The sequence below is a fragment of the Ammodytes marinus genome (genome assembly GCF_949987685.1).
Source record: "Ammodytes marinus genome assembly, chromosome: 7".
NCBI classification, from domain to species: Eukaryota; Metazoa; Chordata; class Actinopteri; order Uranoscopiformes; family Ammodytidae; genus Ammodytes; species Ammodytes marinus.
The window spans coordinates 32,034,526-32,052,703 of NC_137211.1; the positions used below are offsets into that span (position 1 = coordinate 32,034,526).

General features: G+C 41.8%; 1 protein-coding gene across 9 annotated transcripts in view; it reads left to right on the forward strand.

Moving 5' to 3' along the window:
* The window catches only part of csde1 (cold shock domain containing E1, RNA-binding), a gene marked incomplete at its 5' end in the record, with an annotated part of 42,131 nt that overhangs the window by 14,243 nt on the left and 9,710 nt on the right, over positions 1 to 18,178 (forward strand). For 3 of the 9 annotated variants that reach the window (XM_080031888.1, XM_080031891.1, XM_080031894.1), the window contains 15 exons: positions 547 to 633; positions 6,667 to 6,764; positions 7,111 to 7,146; positions 7,336 to 7,417; positions 11,018 to 11,146; positions 11,231 to 11,356; positions 11,507 to 11,722; positions 11,898 to 12,068; positions 12,155 to 12,319; positions 15,945 to 16,049; positions 16,286 to 16,464; positions 16,923 to 17,035; positions 17,165 to 17,284; positions 17,389 to 17,567; positions 17,667 to 17,830. In XM_080031888.1, the coding sequence (XP_079888014.1) occupies positions 547 to 633; positions 6,667 to 6,764; positions 7,111 to 7,146; positions 7,336 to 7,417; positions 11,018 to 11,146; positions 11,231 to 11,356; positions 11,507 to 11,722; positions 11,898 to 12,068; positions 12,155 to 12,319; positions 15,945 to 16,049; positions 16,286 to 16,464; positions 16,923 to 17,035; positions 17,165 to 17,284; positions 17,389 to 17,567; positions 17,667 to 17,830 (1,970 nt within the window). The remainder of the gene's footprint in view (positions 1 to 546; positions 634 to 6,666; positions 6,765 to 7,110; positions 7,147 to 7,335; positions 7,418 to 11,017; positions 11,147 to 11,230; positions 11,357 to 11,506; positions 11,723 to 11,897; positions 12,069 to 12,154; positions 12,320 to 15,944; positions 16,050 to 16,285; positions 16,465 to 16,922; positions 17,036 to 17,164; positions 17,285 to 17,388; positions 17,568 to 17,666; positions 17,831 to 18,178) is intronic. The other 6 variants (XM_080031893.1, XM_080031892.1, XM_080031896.1 and 3 more) reach the window with 3 other exon arrangements.

Below are 18,178 nucleotides of genomic sequence, written 5' to 3' on the forward strand. Positions count from 1 at the left end.
AATTAAAACCCAGAGGGAATATTAATTTCTCTGTGAATGCTCAAAGCAAGAAGTACAGCTCAGTTGGTCCTTCTCACTAACCAAAACCAGTCTGCCATATGCTGTTCTGGTCCATTGTATTAAAGAGTGCATTTGCCTGACTGCTGCGTCATTAAGTTGAGCTCAGTATGGGAAGGCAGAGCTGTGTCATGGCAGACTTGGTGCTTGGCTCAATAGTGATGAATAGGTGCTTGTCTTTTAATACATACACGTGTCTATGTGCACAAACTGATTCTATCACTCACTAGAGGCCCTTCCAAGGCCTGCTGGTTTGTTCACATTTTAGAAAAACAAGCACATGCACATTCTGCAAACCCCCTGGATATAGTACAACAACTGTGACACTTGATATACTTGCTACTTTGACATCTGAAATTCAGCCATCTCATCAATTACATGTCTAGACAGAATTGAAATGGGCCATGTAATTAAGATCAATATACAATCTTCTATTGGTAAAGCAGTGTGTTAAATAATGGCTTCTGTGCTATTCCCCCTGTTGTGCAGGTCGTCTCATCAATCCCTGTGCACTTGGATGGAAAGTCTGCTCCCGGCCAGGTGCCCACTGGCAGTGTCTGTTATGAGAGAAACGGGGTAAGCTGACCTGAGGGCTGTTCTACCAAGCCTGGCTCTCTTTGCTTAAACTGGCTCAACAAAATCTAAACCCTCCATCAAAGTTAACGGGTATCACCATGGTGGTTATCAACTCCATTTGTTAACCCAGCTTTAGTGTACAATTGAACATATACACTCACTTGCCACTTTATTAGGTACAGCGGTTCATTTTCTTGTTAACACATATACAGGCATGCAAACTCGTCACCTTTTGGCGAAATTCGCCGTTTTGGAAACAAAATTGACCATCTATGTGATTCGTGGAGATCCGTTGAGAAAATATTTTTTGGAGGGGAGGGGGGGGTCTGATGGCCGTGTGTGTGTGTGTGTGTGTGTGTGTGTGTGTGTGTGTGTGTGTGTGTGTGTGTGTGTGTGTGTGTGTGTGTGTGTGTGTGTGTGTGTGTGTGTGTGTGTGTGTGTGTGTGTGTGTGTGTGTGTGTGTGTGTGTGTGTGTGTGTGTGTGTGTGTGTGTGTGTGTGTGTGTGTGTGTGTGTGTGTGTGTGTGTGTGTGTGTGTGTGTCGAAGCATGGACATGGAGTGACCATAGTGACTAACTATGATTGACGGATGTTAACTCCTATCATATGAGCTTTGACGGTCATTTGGCCAATCAGAAACAGTGTTTGTCATTGAGGGGCGGTGACATCAGTCAGAGCGTCTGCAGGAAAGTAAAAAAAAAAAATTCTCTCCGAGTCATCGGAGCGTTCAAGTAGCCGCAGTACTAGTATTTTACCATGTTAATGTGCCTACTAGTGTTGCCACCGTCCCGTTTTTCCCAGAATTGTTCTCTTTTTTCACCAGCTGTCCCGGGAAAAAATAAATCTCTCCCGGGACACAATTTGTCCCGTTTTTTGGGGGAAATGCCAAAGCCTCATTTGATTTCCTTCGTTCAGTAGTTAAGGCCGTTTCACACGGGCCGAGGCGTTTGTTGCGCCAACTAATGCATTCTCAATGGAGAGGCGGCGGGGCCGGGCAGAGAGAAAGCGCAGTGTTCCTTTGTCAGGCGGCACGACAAGCGGTCAGGGGCGGTCTCAACGATCTCGGGGCCCGTTTCAAGACCCAGTGTGGGGCCCCCCACTTTTTTTTTTTTTTTTTTTATAAATAATGCTTGTGCATGCTCCCGGCGAAAATAGAAAAAAAGATTGTGGAAACCATTTGGTTCATATACGGATTATGAGATAATGGGCCCAGACTATTGCATTTTTTTCTTCCGGGGGAGCATTCCCCCGGACCACCCTACAAGGTCCAGGGTTCCCACCTCAGTCTCCTTATATATCCTACTGTAAAAAGCACTGTAGGTGTTTATGGTTATTATTAGGGGTGGGAATCTCTTGGCACGTCACGATTCGATTCCGATTCAGAGGTCTTCGATTCAAAATCGATTTTCAATGCAAAAAGTTTTTTATGTACACCCATGTGTGAATTTAAAAAATATATTTATGTGCACATTAGGGCTGTGTCGAAATATCGATTTTTTTTTTTTAATTAATTTTTTTATGATTTTTTTTTTTTTTTGCTTTTCAAGGCTTTATTGACAGTGCAGAGATACAGATATGAAGTGGGGCAGAGAGGGAATGAAACAACCACGGGTCAGATTCAAACCCATGTCTGCTGTCAGGCCTGAGCCTCTAGGATACTGACTATTGAAGTTAGATCAGTTTTGTTTATAAAAATACTTAAGATTCACTGTGTCACAAAAGCACACTGATGTGTTTTCATGTTCAGTGTGTCCTGTACAGTTAGTACAAGAGTGAATTGGATTTGTTATTTTGATGTTATGGCAGCTGCAGCAGTGTTTGATAATTTGCCAAAACCAAAAAAAAGGAAGAAAAATAGTAAAGGAAGTTGTGAAAATAGTTTTGACTTCATTTGTCTGTGCAATTATCAATATATTGTGCTGTTCTGTTTGACAAGGCAACTTGTTTATGGAATATCGCAATATATCGTGATATATCAAGATACGCAATATATCGTGATATATCGTATCGTGCCCAGTGTATCGTGATACGTATCGTATCGCGAAGTCCTTCACGATACCCAGCCCTAGTGCACATCTGAGTTTGCTACTCAGAGTTTGCTAATCACTTCCTACTTTTGTGATGATCATTAAAGACAATCAACAGATGAATTGTCTTCTCTAATATTGTATTAAGAGAAAAGCTTTTCTTGTCACAAATATGACTTTCTATGACCAGTGCAATAATCAATGCAGCTTGCATTTCAACACAATATGGAAGTATGTAAAAACTAAACCGATTCAGTTTTATCTTATTTCTAATCTCGTAAATCATGTTTCTATAGGATTTATATTCTATTATCTATTATTTTCTATGTCATTTCAACACATTGTACAAAAAGTATGGCTTGGAATTCAGCTCTCATACAAAAACGTAAACCGAGATAAAGCCGGTGCAGGTCATGGGTTTGCTGCCCTTAGCCCTTTTGAAGCCACTTTGGAAACAACTCGCACATGTGTGGTGTGCATGCACAATGGCGCAGGAAGTATTGGTATTTACAAAAAAAATAATAATAATAATTATTAAAAAAAAAATATTATAAAAAAATCGATTTATTAACTTTTCTGAATCGATTCAGAATCGTCCGAGAGAGAATCGATATTAATCGGATTTTTTTTTTTTTTTTCCACCCCTAGTTATTATAGGTCATTACACTGGTCAGTCTGAACTGGTAGCCTAATAATGGCCGAGCCCTCCGCCCCAAACATGAAGTGTCCCTTTTTTTCCTAAATCCAAGGTGGCAACCCTAGTGCCTACTCGGTTTATGTGAATCACTTTTTAAATAAATTCACGGAGTTTGCCAACCGTTGTTTTACAGCCATTTGCATTGCTTTATGCTTGCGCTGATTAACAGCCGCGGTTGGCGGATTGTCACTGCGGATTAACGTGTCACCTCAAGTTAATAATGTGCTTTTGTCTATTGCTGTTTTTGAATAGTGCGTGGTGTTCTGGCCGTGCATGTAGTGATTTTAGCAGATCAGCGCCGAAACAACACACTCACCTGCTTCCTCCACTATCGTCTCATTTTGCACCATTATGTTCCTGCGCACGACTGAGGTGTGTGTGTGTGTGTGTGTGTGTCTGTGTGCGTGCGTGCGCGTGAGGACGAGATTAACTATGGTGACACAGTGTATTCTTATGTGTTATATTGATGGTTGTGTAACAAAGATAAGGCAAATCCTGTTTGCCACAATATAAATAGTTAGTTTATTGTAAGGGAATTTGGTGTGATTGATTTGAGGCTCCATGTTATTTTCTGTCTTATTTAAAGCTGGTTTTGCCAGCATTTTTAACCGTTTTTCTAAGCTGTTTTTAACTGTTTTTCTTGGTAAATAGGCTGCCTACACACTTTGTATTGTAAACGTCAAGAAGGTTGGCTGTTTTGCTCATTTTATTATTCATCTGGCAACGTTTTTTTTGTCCTTAATTCTCTTCACCAGAATACACCAAATTGCTTCTCTTAAATGTTCAAATCACAAAAAAAATCTTCTGGGGGGATGCCCCCAGACCCCCCTACCGTTGTTTGTTTTCGGGCTTCTCACCCTTTTCATGGCTCATGAGTTTGCATGCCTGCATATAACTAATCAGCCAATCACATGTCAGCAACTCAATGCATTTAGGCATGTAGACCTGGACGGGACAACTTATTGAGGTTGAAACCGAGCAACAGAATGGCGAAGAAAGGGGTTTTAAGTGACTTTGAACATGGCAATGTTGAGGGTGCCAGGAGGGCTGGTATGAGTATTTCAGAAACTGCTGATATACTGGGATTTTCACTCTAAACCATCTCTAGGGTTTACAGAGAATGGTCCGAAAAAGAAAAAATATTCAGTGAGCGGCATTTGTGTGGACGTAAAATGCCTTGTTGAAGTCAGAGGTCAGTGGAGGATGGGCATACTAGTTCGAGATGATAGAAAGGCAACAGTAACTCGAATAACCACTCGTTACAACCAGGGTATGCAGAATACCATCTCTTAACGCAAAACACAACCAACCTTGAAGCAGATGGGCTACAGCAACAGAACACCCCACCGGGTGCCACTCCTGTCAGCTAAAAACAGGAAAATGAGGCTACAATTCTCACAGGATCCCCAATATTAGACTAGCCTGGTCCAACCAGACCATCGTACTTCATTTCATTTGTACAGAAGGTCTGGAAGTGCTGTAATTGGCAAACGTTCACTCACTTGGAGGCGGGTGTCTGTCGAAGTTTAAAACTATTGGATCTACCCAGTGCCACTCTGGATTAGCCAACCAATCGCATCACGTTTGGTCGTCACGTGTGTCATGAGCTGGCTTTTGAGGGTGCGTTCCAGTTGGACAGGGAACTCGGAAATTTTCTGACTTCACTACATATTGTAGTCTTTGAATCTACCGGTACCTGGCAACGGTAACTTGCTAGAGCCTAACGTTTAGTTATTTGGACGAGAAAGGTTTTAGGCGTCCATACTTTCGCGAGCAGATGCACTGGAACACAGACAGGTCGGAACTACCAAGTCGGAAATCTCCTTCTTCCGAGTATAAAGGAACGCAGCATTCAACTGAAACTGGAGCGCGACTTCGACGTCATCGTTCTCAGCCACTCGCTCTGTTCGCTGATTGGACGATTGTAGATTCTCCGGTAAAACTGGGAAATGTACTGTACACCCAGACTGACTACTGAAGGGAAAATGAAATTTGGCCGGAAGTAGGCGGGCGGGCGGAGCCAGGCTAATATTGGACAATAGAAGATTGAAAAATCTTGCCTGGTCTGATGAGTCTCGATGTCAGTTGTGACATTCAGAATTTGGTGTAAACAACATTAAAGTATGGATCCATCCTGCCGTGCACCATCAACCATGCCACGTTCAAAGTCACCTAAACCCCCTTTCTTCCCCATTCTGATGCTCGGTTTGACTTCTGTACATTTTCTTGACCACGTCTAAATGCATAAATTTGCTGCCATGTGATTGGCTGATTAGCTTTTGGTTTTTATAAGCCATTGAACAGGTGTACCTAATAAAGTGGCCGGTGAGTGTATATTTATTAGGTAAGCATTTACTGTATATATATACTATAGCGACGTTTGCCCCAAACACCTTCAAATGACTGCACAAGTACCTCATACAACCACAAAATACTAAACTTTCCATTTTTTAATCTGGCTTCATTGTACACCCCTCTGTATTACAGCATACGTCATCAATGAAAGGATGATCAACTTAATTAAAATGTCATCTTTCCACTCTGGGGAATTTAGTACAGAAATCTCAATGACTTGTGTTATGGTTGCTTGGGTTATGCTAAAAACCTTCTCGCATCTGCTTCCACATTATAATTTATGATTTCAATAATATTCCATATGCTGTTGAGAGCTCAGTCTGTGTTCATTCAGTCAGTGCGTTTCCATGGCAAAACTAGATTGGATTCAGACATATATCGAACTAGACACTCGAACGGACCGTGTCACTTGTCCGAGTATACAAGGCCTTTCAGGAATCAGATAAATGTCCGATGCATGGCTGTCTCCACTATGCTAGGTGGTGCTGTAGCCCTTTCAACCATGCTTTCAACAAGTGGTTATATAGCCACGTCCGGTTCCCTTCCGGCAATAACCCATGGTGTAGCCTATAACGCGCAGGCACAGAACGAGAAGTCCGATATGCGATATCCGATCCCTGTATACATGCAGAGAGAATGCCGACAATGATCGAGTTATCTAGGTGTTCTTATCCGACTTCTCTTGTCCGTTATTGTGCCGATTTGTGTGCGAAGTAGATCGGATAAAGGTGTTTACATGCAGTTTAAAAGTCCTCTTGAAGTCTTATTCGTTTAGTTACCCGTTAATGAGTCTGCATGTAAACGCACTGAGTGACTGGCAAAATTTAACATTTTCAGCCTCTGCATGTCTGCCGGTCCTTCATACATATGCAGTTTACCTACTTAGGTTCTATTGTATGTGAAGTAATTCTTGTCCTAATCCCTTGAACACATTTTTGTCACTGCCTTTCCACAGGAAGTGTTCTACCTAACGTACACTCCCGAGGATGTGGAGGGTAATATCCACCTGGACATAGGCGACAAAGTCAGCTTTTACATGGACACCAACAAGCAGTAAGTGTTTCCAGCATGTGAGGTGTTCATTCTTTCCAGTAGGGCTTTTGGTTTTGGCTCCAGTCATTGGTCGGCTCAGCGGCTCCACAGACTCTAAAAATGGCGGCGACAACAGAATTTTAAGAAAGGGCTTTTATTTCTTGATCTCATTCATTTTATTACAGCAATTAGTTGAAGTAAATGTTTTTAATGTAGTGGATCCAAAACATTGATGTTTTAACTGTTGTGATTAATATAATTAATGATGTAAATGACATGAAGTCAGTGATCATTACTATGCCTCCATTTTAACATGTTAAATAATTCTGATGTATTTGTTTTTCTCCTCGCCCTCTCTTGTTCTTAGAATAAGACAAAGCGACGTGAATGAATTCCTACCAAAGTAGGATTGCTCACTACAGTTTGCGACAGTTTTTCTCTCAAAATTAAATGTTTGTTTTGTTTTTGAGATAAATTATCGTTTTGACTATTTTACTGATTAATCTATAGATGAATTGATGGAAAAAGGATTCAGTGGCAGCCTCACTTCCCAGCTAACACTATTTTATATTTATCACTCTTGTATTTTCAGTACTGGTGCAGTCAGTGCTCGTAATATTCAACTTGTGAAGAAAGAGCAAATGAGGTGCCAGGGTGTGGTGTGTGCTACAAAGGTAAGGGCTACTGATAACATTACATTAACCTGTCTTTGTGTAAATTAGACCAAGTCTCATTTACTTATGATGGCTGACTTCACATAACTACACTGAACAAAAATAGAAACAATACTTAGTTTTTGCTGAAATGGTGTGCCTTAGGCTGGTCACAATAACAAGCCGTTCTTTATCTTAAAGAGACATTCACAACAATGTTCATATCAGGAAACTGCTCATACAGGGGATGGATTATCTAGGCAAAGAAGAAGTGCTCACTAAAGGCCAGGACACACCAGTCCGACACGTTCCGACTACCCAAAAACTGGAGTCGCCGTTTCAGGAAGCTCCAGTCTTTCCGTCGCGGCCCAAAAACACACCGAGACGACTGCTTATTTTCTGTACGTCCCGCGCTTGTAATGTCTCCACAACAGCAGACGGCGCTAACCTGTATTGTGGCCCGAAAAAATACGAAAGCCGGAAATGATGGGACAGCTCTCTAGAGCATAAACATAGATAGAAATACGTATTTATATTTATGGACCATAAGAGCACAATTTTTAGCAGAGTGTCGAGCATGGTGTCGAGCAGTCAACAAGGGTTGATGCATGCGAGTACTCGCAAAACGAAACGAACAAACACATTAAAACGATGGCTAGCTGTTTGTGCTACCCGCCTCACTTCCGGGCTTCACTGATTCGCTAGCCCTCCACCAATCAAATTGCTCCAAATGAAAGACGGTCGGCCGCCGATTGAACATGTACAATCGGCGGCCGACAGGCTCAAAACAAGCCCGACGACCTCTACGTCGGCCGACGTCACGGCACACACCAAACAGATTCGTCTTTTTTTTTTGACGACAGCGATTATCGGGCTGGTGTGTCCTGGCCTTAATAGATTTAAACAAATCTGTGGATGCAAATTGAGAGAAATCTGCCTTTTGGTTACGTGGAAAAGGCTTGGATCTTGGATTTCAGCGCATGGGAAATTGGCGCAAAAGCATTGTTCATATTTTTGTTCAGTGTAAATACACTATGACAAACAGTTGGGAACAGTGGTCATACACTTCCTCAAGTGAACTAGCCACTAGCTTGCAGGGTTCGACATAACACATGGCCCGTAGGCCCGGGGCCAGTAAAATCATATGCAGGGCAAGTTGATTGGCCAGTCACTGGGCCCCCCCCCCGGGCCAGTGACTGGCCAATCACAGTTCAGTATCTTTTTGTAGACTATATCATGGTTCATTGAAATGCGCGTTGAGTCGTAATGAAAGCAGTGTTTATTTAAGACTCAATATAATAAACCTAATATGAATTATATTTTTTAATGAAAGGCCAGTGGACAACTGATGCGTGGGCGTTTTGACAGGCGGAGCAACAAGCGGGTGCACTCTCGCTCCGTTGGCAGAGCTGCCTACCGTCCGCCTGCGAGTCGACAAATCAATCGACTTACTCTGCCCCCTTTCTTTCTTCCCACAGCAGAGGTTGAGGTGCAGAAAATGATAACTGCGCTTTTCCTTTATCTGCCGCCGTAATGTTACAGTATTTGCATCCAAGCCCCAATGGTAATACAAATGAGAGGCGTTATTTAAACGATGTGAATGCGTCTCCGGTGATTGTGTCGGTTGTAGACAGAAACCAACGGAGGGACTCCGCTCACTGTACAGTTCCTATAGTTGCGCAGTTTGGCACTGTGTTTTCAGGCTCGAGACATTCAATCAGATCGCGGAAGTCTTTCCCATTGAAATCGCTAATATCCCCGGTTATTATTTTAGCCACAAACCACAGTTCATCTGCGCGGAGGCTCACTCGCTGGCGAGATCACACGGTGAAACGCTGCTGTGATCGGACGAAGGCATTGTGTGTTTCTAAGGTGATTTAACGTCATAGTCTTAGACGAGCGTTTAACTTATGCTGCATATTTTGCACTGCACTGTTTTTTATCAATAGTTTGAAAAAATGGTCCCACACCGGACTCTTATGTGAAGCTGACACTTCATGGAGAAGTGACACTCCTGCAGCGCGCTCACGACCAGACGTGAACTCGCATATACGGTGAAATCTCCCATTTAAAAAAACGGCATAAGTCCCTGATTTTCGGATTTCTATTCTATTTTTAAAGTCAACTTGAGCGCACGTGGAAAACCGGTCATTCGGTCGACACATTCACATCCCTAATGCATATAGAGAAAGTAATAAAAACAGCCTACCACACCACAAAGAATGATCAGACCTTCATCTCTTATTTTTTTTATGTTTGAACATGACTTCTGCAGGTGAACTATTCATTAAACTGCCCAAATTCATGAATAAAAACAATCATCAAACTACTGGACTTTAAAATACTGGCCCACTCTTTCAACATACTTTCAGTTGTAGGCTTCAAATTCAATATGTTTGCCTGGTTTTATATTATGTGTATGAGCGATATCAACATTTCATATAATTAACTAAAAGAAAAATAACCAAATCTAAAGGGAATATCTATACTGTTACAGTATAGATATTCCCTTTAGATCTGGTTATTTTTCTAATACAGGTATTATAATTATTGACACTAAATTATGAAGAAAAAAAAGTGTGTGCAGGGCCAGTGAAAATATACAAGGGGCCAGTAAAACTCGGATCCACTGGCCCAGCGGGCCAGTAGGAAAAAAAAGTTATGTTGAACCCTGGCTGTTTGGTAAAATAAAATACAGGTAGATTAAATGGAAAGATCTGATTTAAATTAGGGCTGTCAAACGATTAACATTTTTAATCAGATTAATCACAGGAGTCTGTGGATTAATCACAATTAATTCTACCATTCGAAATAGGCCTGAAAAATTACCATTTTCTGTATATTGTTGTATGAATGGAAAGATAAAGGACAGAAGGTGAATATATACATGTAAATGTCGTTTTATTAATTGAAAATCCAAATGATGGTGTAAATACTGCAAATAAATTATAATCAACTAAAACATATGCTACCGCACCATACTTCAATTTGGCTGTCTCTATTCCTATGTCTTTGAGCAAATATAGGATAGGCTATAGAATTGCATTTATTTGGTGAATCCATGGTTTTGCATCCCTGACTACAACCTGATTGCAGTGTGTGTGTGTGTTTGCACACGCGACCACGTTCTATGGGACTGTTCATTTGTAACAGAAAGCCGACGTTATGTTGATGATATGTCACGTATTAATCACACACACCTCTGAAAACTGCAGACGTTTGTTTCCTCCCGTGAACGGAGCAGAATGTTTCTCCTGTTGCTTCCGAGAGCAACTGCCGCCCGCGACACAGACGTGGCCGTTAGCAGCAGTTATAGGTCCGTGGTTAGTAGTTTAAAACAGACTAGCTGCTGCTGTTTGGCCACGCGCAGCTACTGATCCTGGGTCAGCCACAACGTTAGAGTGGCTGTAGTACAGAGCGGGTGCGATGCACGGGGCGGATCATTCTGCACATGCGTTAAAAAATTAACGCGTTAATTCCAGAAATTAATCACCCTGCGTTAACGTGTTAATTTTGACAGCCCTAATATCAATATAAGTAATGCCTATTTCCATCCCTGAATGTACCATGGTGAGTGGTAGGTTACTGTAGCGTCATGTTGACGCATGTGTTCTCTTCCAGGAGGCGTTTGGGTTCATTGAGCGGGCTGATGTGGTCAAGGAGATCTTCTTTCACTACAGCGAGTTCAAAGGTGATCTGGAGGCTCTGCAGGCTGGAGACGACGTGGAGTTCACCATCAAAGACAGAAATGTAACTCTCCCCTCCTCACATGAACGCTGGGCCCACCCACTGCCTGAATGTGTATAACATTATCTGTTGTTGTGGTGGTCATAGGGTAAAGAAGTGGCCACAGATGTGAGGCTGCTCCCCCAAGGAACTGTCATCTTTGAGGACATCAGCATTGAGCAGTTTGAAGGCACTGTCGTCAAGGTCATCCCCAAGGTTCCCACCAAAAACCAGGCAAGTTGATCAAACGTCTGACGAGTTGAATTCCTATGTACAGTGCTGCTCTAAAGTTTGTGAACCCTAGAGATATTTGGTTATTTTCCCTAAAAAAACTAAACTTATAAATGATAATTTATACTCAAATTCACAAGTTTTTTCCCACAGAACGACCCTCTTCCAGGTCGCATCAGTGCTCGTATTGGTTTTGCTGACAAGGAAATGCCTTTTGGTGAAAAGGACACAAAGTCCAAGGTGACCCTTCTGGAGGGAGACCACATCCAGTTTAACATCTCCACTGACCGCAGAGACAAGCTGGAGAGAGCTACCAACATTGACATCCTCCAAGACACCTTTGATGTCACCAAGGAGAGCCGTGAAATGGTAAGGATTCCAAAGGAATAAATCTGATTTATTTTTTGAATTAGACAATTGTAGTCTGATTAATCATTGTAGAGATTAGGGAAATAAAATAAGATCTGGAAGGGACTGCCTTATTTATTGAGCTGAAGTGAATACTCAATCAGGCAGTAACTTTGTCTCTTAAACCTTCTCCTAGGGGGTGATCGCAGCTATACGCGATGGTTTTGGATTCATTAAGTGTGTGGATCGAGATGCTAGGATGTTCTTTCACTTCAGTGAAGTTCTAGAGGAGAGCCAACTGCACATCTCAGATGAAGTGGAGTTCACTGTTGTGCCTGTAGGTCCTGTTTATAAGCTTTTCGCAAAAGTATGTATCCTGTATTATTACTTAAGCAGGCACATAGTAATAATTTGTTGATGACAAAACTAAAGTGAATTACCCGTTGTTGGCAGGATATGCTGTCCGCTCAAAGAAACCATGCAGTGCGCATCAAGAAGCTGCCCAAGGGCACAGTGTCCTTCCATACCCAGTCTGAGCAGCGCTTTGTGGGCGTGGTGGAGAAGGAAGTATTGGCAAACTCAAACAAGAACGCCAGTCCCACCAAAGGCAAAGAGAAGGTACCAGAATGCCCATTATATGACAAACATCACAACTCTATATAAAATACCAGAGAACTTAGCCTCATAATCCACCCCAGCCCCACATCATCTACCCCTCTTCACCATTTATTTTAGTTCTAATTTTCCTCTGCTTTCTTTTCCAATGACTTGGCCCTGTACATGCTCCTTGTTGGTTAGAAAAAAGACAAGGTAGGACTTAGACCTCCTGCATGAAGCCATGTTAATAAAGTCTCAAATGAATTAAAAACCTTTCACACTTAACAGTTCACTTGCATTTAGTCTATGAAATAATGACTTGATTCCCAGAACGTGAATAAACCTTCTGAAACCCAACACTCCACAAATAATCTTTGTGATGTTGACAAGACTTGCAATCTAATTGATGTTTGTCTCTTTATTTCTCAAGGGTAAAGTTGTAGAAAAGGTTGGTCTTTGCAGGCCCCTGGCCCACTCATTGCATCATTTACATCATTAATTGACAGAATGGTATTTGATCATGTAACCTTTAGAAACACACATTCAAACCATGTATCACTGACTCGGTGAGTTGTAGGGCTGCACAATTAATGATGAAACTGTGATCCATATTACTAGTATGGTTTAAGGAACCGTCTTTACTCTAGTGGGTGTGTGAGGATATTTGATCAATAACGATCACTTTCTTTTGGTCCTTCTGAAATGATACAAATGGCACCAGGATTAGTCATTGTATCAGCCCTGGGGCCTAGAGCATGCACAGTCGGCAAGCTTTGAATTGGTCATCAGTAGCTTAAAAAAGTCAGAAATTCATAGATGAGGTATTCAATTCCAAAGTCAATAACATGCCAGTAAGTTGTAATGCATTTACTTTGAAAACGGAGAGGGAATACATAGTGATTATTGCAGAGCTGTTCCTGGTGGTCAACTACAATCCTAATGGGTGTGTGTGTATGCAGCCCTACACTAGGCCACACGAGCCTGCCAGCAAACATTCCAGTTCCACATCAGGGGCCGTATTCACAAAACATTTTAAGGCTAAGAGTAGGTCCTAACGTGCTGATTTAGGAGTAACTCTCAAAAATAAGGGGCGTTTCACTCCTAATTTTAGGACTCCTAACTTTTTAAGATAAGTTTAATTCACAAAGCATTTTAGCGCTAAAACTAGCTCCTAAATCTATGAAAAGCTATGAGTCCTCGAGAGGACTCCTAAGTCACTAAGAGTAAATCACAGACAACCATTTGATGGTGTTTTGGAGAGATTTAATGATATTGAGCTTTGTAAAAGGTACCTTTAATAGCTGTAAGGGTTTATTGATCTTAGTAAAGCTATATTTAGAAAGTATAGACACATTTATATATATCATATTTATATAGCCTAAAAAAATATTTATTAAGTTAATTTTCCTCCAGTTGCTTTGGGTTTATGATGCACTGAAAGTTACTGTTGGTGTCACGTTTGGGTTTAATTTCCTACTAGAGTAGGCCTATATGTGGCGCTTCGCAGCATCTCCTCCGTTCCACAGGTCCGCTACTGTATAGTTGCGCGTCTCGCCTTTTTCCTTCCGCATGCATTTTACGATTTCGCCGGCTGTTGTTTCTAAATGGTGAATTTCCTGGTTTGTCGCTGTCTGACTATTGCTGCATAGTCCGCCATTGAGAGAAATACAGTGAGAGTGCATGGCGTGCAGCTGTTCAATGAGGATATTTTTTCCGATTCAAATCATTTTAATATTTAAAATTAATAGGCCTATGTGGCGCTATTGTAGGCTAATTGTGAACGAAGGTGTGGGAAACCCTGCAGTATCTTGGTTTCATGTTAAATCAGTGTCACTTGTCATTAATTGTATATAAAAACTCTTTACTTTAATACAGCGACACGATATGGATATCTCCCACAGTGTTTCTATCATAAATTCACTCTTAGGGACTCATTCCCTCTCAGCCAATCACTGTGGGCATAGAAGGTAGGAACATGACGTCATCCATAGCAACAGGGTCAACCACGCCCTCTAGTCTTAGCTTAGGAGTCCCTCCCATTCCTTAGTAAAAGTTGGTCTTATCAGCTTTGTGAATAGGTTTTAAGAAATCACTCCTTACTAAGAACTTTTAGTGCTCCTTAGGAGTACTCTTAGCGCTAAGATAAAATGTTTTGTGAATACGGCCCCAAACCAACAAGAATCCTTCAGCAAATTTATTTTTTAAATGTAGCCTTCGTTGCGCGCGTTGACGTATTGGGTCGCGGGGGGCAGTCTCATGTAAACTGTAGGAATGACCAGTGGGGGAGAAAATCAGGCACAATGTAAATGCTTTAGGAGCCCTTTAGTCTTAACATTCTTCTAGACAAGTACCAAGCTGTTAATGCTAATGCTGTTGTAATGTGCGCTGCACTGTTTATTATTAAGATAGTGGCCTGTCATCAGACACGCGTACCAGCTGAATTTACACACATCAATGGCTCCAAGTCAGAGCTTTTTGTATGGCCAGAGATGGTTCCCTTAAGCCCACACCTATAGGCCTACACCTTCATTCTCACACATGAAAATCAAAATGTTCAAGGCTGAGTGATGGGCAATAAATTGCTAACGACTATATTTCTGGTGTCGACTAGTAAGTGTGCCTCCCTTATAAATTGGCGTTAGGATCGCCATCTATGTGCGTTCTAGTGTGCGTGTCGGCTTATTAGCATCTGTACTGTGGCCTGAGTACACCTCTCCCAAGTGTGCCGTGGTTGAGGAGGTGTACTGTACATGAGTACGGATGGCGCACTCACACTGGTCAAACGTACTAAACTTTAGGGGTCAAGCGTACTTAGGCACGTTTCAGATGGTCTAGTGTGAGTGTGCCCTAAACTAATGCTAACCAACTACGCTGCTATAGAATGCACACATTGCTTTTCTTATGGTTGTGTCGCCTGACTGCACTACATCCTCTAATACACTTCATACTGTTGATCATCTGATTTTATATGTTGAGACATTGGTAGCTTACACCAGTTTTGTTGAGAAACAGGGGCATGTGTATTCACAAAACATCTTAAGGCTAAGAGTAGTTCCTAACTTGCTGATTTCGGTTTAACTAAATAAGGAGCGTTCACTCCTAATTTTGGGACTCCTAACTTTTCAAGATCAGTAATTCACAAAGCTAAAACTAGTTCCTAAATATATGAAAACTCCTAAGTCACTAAGAGTAAATCAATACATCCATTTGATGGCATTTTGGAGAGATTTAATGATAGTGAGCTTTCTGAAAGGTACCTTAATACCTGTGAGGGTTTAATGATCTATCATAAATTCCCTCTTAGGGACTCATTCCCTCTCAACCAATCACTGTGGGCATAGAAGGTATTAACACGATGTCATCCATAGCAACAGGGTCAACACCGCCCTCTAGTCTTAGCTTAGGAGTTTCTCCCACTCCTTAGTTAAGACTCATTTCTTAAAACCTATTCACAAAGCTTGTGAGTCCAACTTTTACTAAGAACTTTTAGTGCTCCTTAGGAGTACTCTTAGCTCTTAGATAAAATGTTTTGTGAATACGGCTCCAGGTGTAGCATTGATGAGACGATCCACCATAACTGGGGAAAGCTGGTTGACCCTCATGATTAGTAGATGATGATGATGTGTATTTGTTGCACACTCTGTAGGAAGCTGAGGAAGGAGTGATTGCATATGAAGATTGTGGAGAGAAGCTCACTGTGCCATACCATACCAAGGACCTGGAAGGAGGCCTGCCACATGCCGGAGACAAGGTATCTACACAGTGACTTTTACTTAATAATGATAGGACCATGGTACAAAGGGTCAGCACAATGTAAACTGTCTTTTAAGTATTAAAATTAAATTGTTAAAGCCGTGGGCTCCTCTACCAGACAGGCTGCTAGTATAACCCAGGTTTTGTAGCTGTTTGCAGTGGGGGGGATTTCAGACATTTTCAAATTTGAAGCTTTTTTGTCTCCCCGTGCGACTCATTATTTATCCTCTTAAGGTGGAATTCTCCATTAACGAAGTGAAGCGAACTGGCCAGCAGAGTGCAGTGTCCATCAGGGTCCTTAACCGCAACGCCTCCAATGCCAAAAGACTGCATGGATTTGTTGCCACACTGAAGGACAACTTTGGTTTCATTGAGACCGCAAATCATGACCAGGAGATTTTCTTTCACTACAGGTAGAGCTTTAAGTTGGAAGGGTCAGGGTAAACTTTATTGTCCTGTTAAGGAAATTTGTCTTGGGCATTGTGCTACATTTTGCTTAACCAGTAGACAACAACACTATGACACAGTAAAACCTTGGCCTACACATTGAACAAAGCTAAAACAACAAGAACATCACACGGTAATTCTAGGACATAAAAACATTCAGACAATTTAAAGTGCGAGAAAAAGTACCTGAGTTTATTGCACACTGCTCTATTGCACGTGGTCTATTGCACTAGTTAACCAGGCCTATGGACATTAATGCATTTAAAATGCTGAACAGTAAAGTGCTGAGTGCTTGTGTCCATTGCCCTATGGGCTATTGCACTAGTTTTTATGATTATGATGGAAGGAGGATGTTAGTTGCTGATGTATGTATTAATGGCATCGGACCATCTCCATAGTCTCACTATATCTCTTGTTTGCTCAGTGAAATGTGTGGGGACCTGGAGAACTTGGAACTGGGCGACACAGTGGAGTACACTTTGTCCAAGGGAAAGGGAAACAAAGTCAGTGCTGAAAAGGTTACCAAGGTGGCTTCAGGTAAGAGGGGGTTAATGCCTGCTTCCTAATGGACATTAGTCATATTATTAATGTTAAACTTGGCAGCAAAAAGAACTGGCTAGAAAATAATAAATGTAAATCTGTTTTCCACCTTATTTATTTTTTTAGTGAATGGTATTTGTGAGGATATTGATGAGACAACAATTCTGGGGAAAGTCATCCGTCCCATACGCAGTGTGGACCCCTCCCAGACAGAATACCAAGGGCTTATTGAGCTCACAGAGGAAGGTTGGTGTCTAGTTAGGTTGGGACTTTCACAGCAAGCATTTAAATGTCAACATTTCTCTGGTAATTGAAGATGTCACTTGTCCTCCCTTCTTGGTTGCTTTCAGATGGAACGAAAGGCCAGAATTATCCCTTTGGAATCATGGGAATGGCAAACAAGGCAGATTGTCTGCAGAAAGGAGAACTTGTGAACTTCCAGGTTTGCACAGTGGCCCAGACTGGACAGAAGATGGCCTGTAACGTGGTCCCTCAGCGTAGAGCCATGGTGGAATGTGTCAAAGACCAGGTAGGGAGCATGTATTGGTCTAGATTCATTAGTGCTTATTGCATCACATGTTGAAGTTACTGCTTCTAATCCTATGTTGTATGTTCCTATTGCCTCCAGTTTGGCTTCATCACATATGAAGTGGGTGAGAGCAAAAAGCTCTTCTTCCATGTTAAAGAAGTGCAGGATGGCCTGGAGCTTCAGACTGGGGATGAGGTTGAGTTCTCAGTTGTCCTCAATCAACGCACAGGAAAATGTAGTGCCTGCAATGTACGCAGGATCAGGTAAGTCCTCCAATGGAACATACACTGTTGAACCTCAAGTAAGTTTTGGTTCAAACTTAAAGGTGCAGTCAGTGATTCTGGAGAATGCTTGGTGTCAAAATCACTTTGTCAAAATCAGTGAAAATTCCTCACAACTAATTATTAATGAATGACTGCCATCTTCTCTTCACCCCAAAACACATGAACTGTCTACAGTAGTTGGTCACAGCCAGGCTGTTTAATGCAGTGCCACTAGATGGCGCCTCCTTTTTGTTTTGTCAGTTGTCTAGGAGAGAAGGAAGAGCCTGTCCCTGCTACTCTATGCTAATGACCGACGCCTCCTTTTTTTTAACATATTTATTGGCTTTT